This window comes from Sesamum indicum, linkage group LG8 (assembly GCF_026168435.1).
Source record: "Sesamum indicum cultivar Baizhima isolate 11 linkage group LG8, ASM2616843v1, whole genome shotgun sequence".
Taxonomy (NCBI): Eukaryota; Viridiplantae; Streptophyta; class Magnoliopsida; order Lamiales; family Pedaliaceae; genus Sesamum; species Sesamum indicum.
Window position 1 is genome coordinate 6,939,877 of NC_142664.1, and position 3,118 is coordinate 6,942,994.

Here is a 3,118-nt window from a genome sequence, read left to right on the forward strand (position 1 = left end):
CTCTCACACACTAGTACACACTAAAAAACACACACTAGAACCCTAGCTTTGGCCGATCATGGAGAAGGTGGGGATGCAGCCTCGGACAGCGTTGGAGATGGGACAGCTGATGACGGTGATTCGGTCGGCGGTGAGCAGAACGTCGGAGAGGGAGTGGGTACGGAAAAGATGCAGTTTTTTAGAGGAAAACAGGCGCATGTTTGGATTTCTTCGCTGGTAGACTCCATGCCGGTGGAGGAGGATAATCAGACTTCCATGATAGGTATGACATCTGATTTAATGGAATTTGTTGATACATGTAGGTGTTTAGATGCGGATAAGGGGATTGTGGCATGGGGGACGAAAGCACCCAATTTGCAAACCCACTGTTTGACACTGGTAGCGCGCTGAGATTGGGTCCAGTTGATGTTGTGGAGAAAGGAGTTGACGCCCCAAGGGGGAACGATGGTTCTCTCATGGTTGTTTGTGCGTCGTCCAGCAACTTAGGGTTTTGTGGTGTTGAGACGCTGCTAGTGGGGAAGATGATGGCAACTCGTATTTCTGTCATCAGATACGAAGGCAGCAGCGTGAGACAGGATGGGAGAAGGGATCCTATGGAGAAAGACGCAACCTTGAAATCGCTAGATGGACATTCGATGCTAGGGTTTGAAGGCGACGTGCATGGCGCCGTCAATGGTTGCGATGAAATTCCTTAACACCGGCGGATTTCAATATCGCAAAATTCCTAAAATTAGCCTACAGAGTGTTAGATGGAGACGTTTCATCCATGGCTGTGTTGAAGGTTGGCTTGTAAATTTGCACTACAATTATGTAACGGTTGGTAATTATATTTGGCTAGCATGGGATGATAATTATCTGGATGTTGATGTGATAGCGTTGGGTCCTCAATTTATCCATGCACGAGTCAATTTTAGAACTACGCATGAGCCTCTGATTATTACTGTCATTTATGGTGCTAATGAGGTGACTGAGAGGAGGGAACTATGGGAGTCCTTAGAATCTTTTGCCCCCCTTTTGGCTAACATTCCATGGAGGGTTGGTGGGGATTTCAATGCGATAAGGGACCTCAGTAAGGTTTGTGGTATGTCGGGGGATATTAGGATGGCTATGGAGGAATACAACTTATGTATTCAGAATGCTGGTTTATTACCATTACCTATATAGGGTGAATCGTTCACTTGGCACAATTGTAGTGCAAGTCCATGCAATCTATGGAAGAGGTTGGACCGGATTCTCACTAATGAAACTTGGACGATGAGATACCTGACTTTACTCGGATCACTCGCCCATGGTGATCTCTGGGGATACTCGAAGATAGTTCGGAGGTATGTTTAGATTTGACAACTACCTTACACTCTCACCGGCTTTATTCATTTTCTGCAGAATATTTGGCAGTACGAGGTAGTTGGAATTCGCATGTATGCAATCACCCAAAAGTTGAAAGTCTGGAAACCTATATTTCGAGAACAAAGAAAGAATAAGGGGGATCTTTCGCATAATATCCAATTAGCGAAAGGGTTCCTTGAAATGGCACAACAGTTGGTTAGCTTGAGTAGACATGACGATGTCCTCTTATTTTTGGAGCACTGTTGTAGGCTGGTTTACGCCAAGGCAGCCAAATTGGAGCAGACTATGCTACAACAAATGGCTAAGATGCAATGGATGAAGGAAGGTGATCAGTGCACACGAATCTTCTTTCGGAAGATAGCACAAAGACGGGCTGGGAGAAACATCCTTCATATTAATGATCCTCATGGTACTACCCTCACTGAGCGGGCTGCAGTGGCACATGAATTCGTCACGTTCTTTCAGTCTCTATTGGGAGGTAATCGGCGTTAGAAGGTTATTGACCTCCGGCACTTGCACCTGTGGGCGCGGCATTTATTGGACGAGGAGGAGGCCTTGCATCTTACTAGGCCATTCACTGCAGAGGATGTGAAACTTGCTATCTTTGATACTACGGATGATAAGGCCCCGGGGCCAGATGGGTTTTCTTCGACCTTCTTCAAGGCTGCATGGCCTGTGGTGGGAACTGAAGTCACTAGGGCCGTATTGGATTTCTTTGCTATAAGGAGACTCATGAAGCAAATCAATAGCACAATCTTGACGCTTATTCCAAAGGTACACACCCCTTCTACTATTGCTGACTTTCGCCCTATCTCCTATTGCAATTTCTGTATGAAGTTATTGCTAAACCCATTGTCCAACGATTAAGTATGGTGCTGGATAAGCTTGTTAGCCCCTGCCAGGCGGCCTTCATACCTGGCAGAAGTATTGGAGATAATATCATGATGGCACAAGAATTATTCACTGCCTATAACCAGATGCGATTACCTCCACGATGTGCTTTACAAGTGGATATTTGGAAGACTTATGATACAGTGGAGTGGGACTTTCTCCTTGCCACTCTTAAACTCTATGGGTTTCTGGAGACATTTATACGATGGATTGAGGAATGTATCACCGCTGCATCCTTTTCAGTGGGTTTCAACGGGAAACCTCATGGGTTTTTTCCGGGTGCCAGAGGCCTACGTCAGGGTGACTCCCTCTCACCATATCTATTTGTCCTAGTTATGGAAGTGCTACACTTGGTCTTCTTACAAATTATTGAGCAGGATGGACGATTCACCTATCATTGGAAATGTGACGTCTCCAATATCTTTCAGTTGGGCTTCGCTGATGATGTTATTCTATTTTGTCGTGCTGATATTGACGCTATACATGTCTTCAAGAAATGGTTGAACCGGTTTGGAGATTGGTCAGGACTTCGTTTGAATTCTCAAAAAAGCCACCTCATTATTTCTTGGGCTGCATAAGGTTAAAAGAGAAGATGTTGGCGATACTTGGCTTTCGGGAGGGACATCTTCCGATGAGGTATTTAGGACTTCCCCTAATATCATCTAGACTAACTATATCTGATTGTCTTCCATTGTTGCATAAGATTGATACACGTATTGCTGGTTGGGAGGGGCTGTCTATTTCATATGCAGGAAGGGTAGAAATTATCAAATCTGTCCTCACATCCCTTAGTGTTTATTGGGCTTCGGCTTTAATCCTACCTAAGAAAGTCATTACTGATATTGAGAAACGGCTGCGGAAGTTCCTATGGAAAGGTACA

At 44.9% G+C, this 3,118-nt stretch overlaps 1 protein-coding gene across 1 annotated transcript; it reads left to right on the top strand.

Annotated features, from left to right (window-relative positions):
* The first annotated feature begins 332 nt into the window (after window positions 1-332).
* LOC148787158 (uncharacterized) lies at window positions 333-2,816 on the top strand. The gene is made up of 5 exons (XM_088883505.1): window positions 333-675; window positions 782-1,074; window positions 1,384-1,825; window positions 1,931-2,121; window positions 2,250-2,816. The coding sequence occupies exons 1-5, from the start codon at window positions 333-335 to the stop codon at window positions 2,814-2,816; spliced, it is 1,836 nt and encodes a 611-aa protein (XP_088739631.1).
* Window positions 2,817-3,118: the final 302 nt, after the last annotated feature.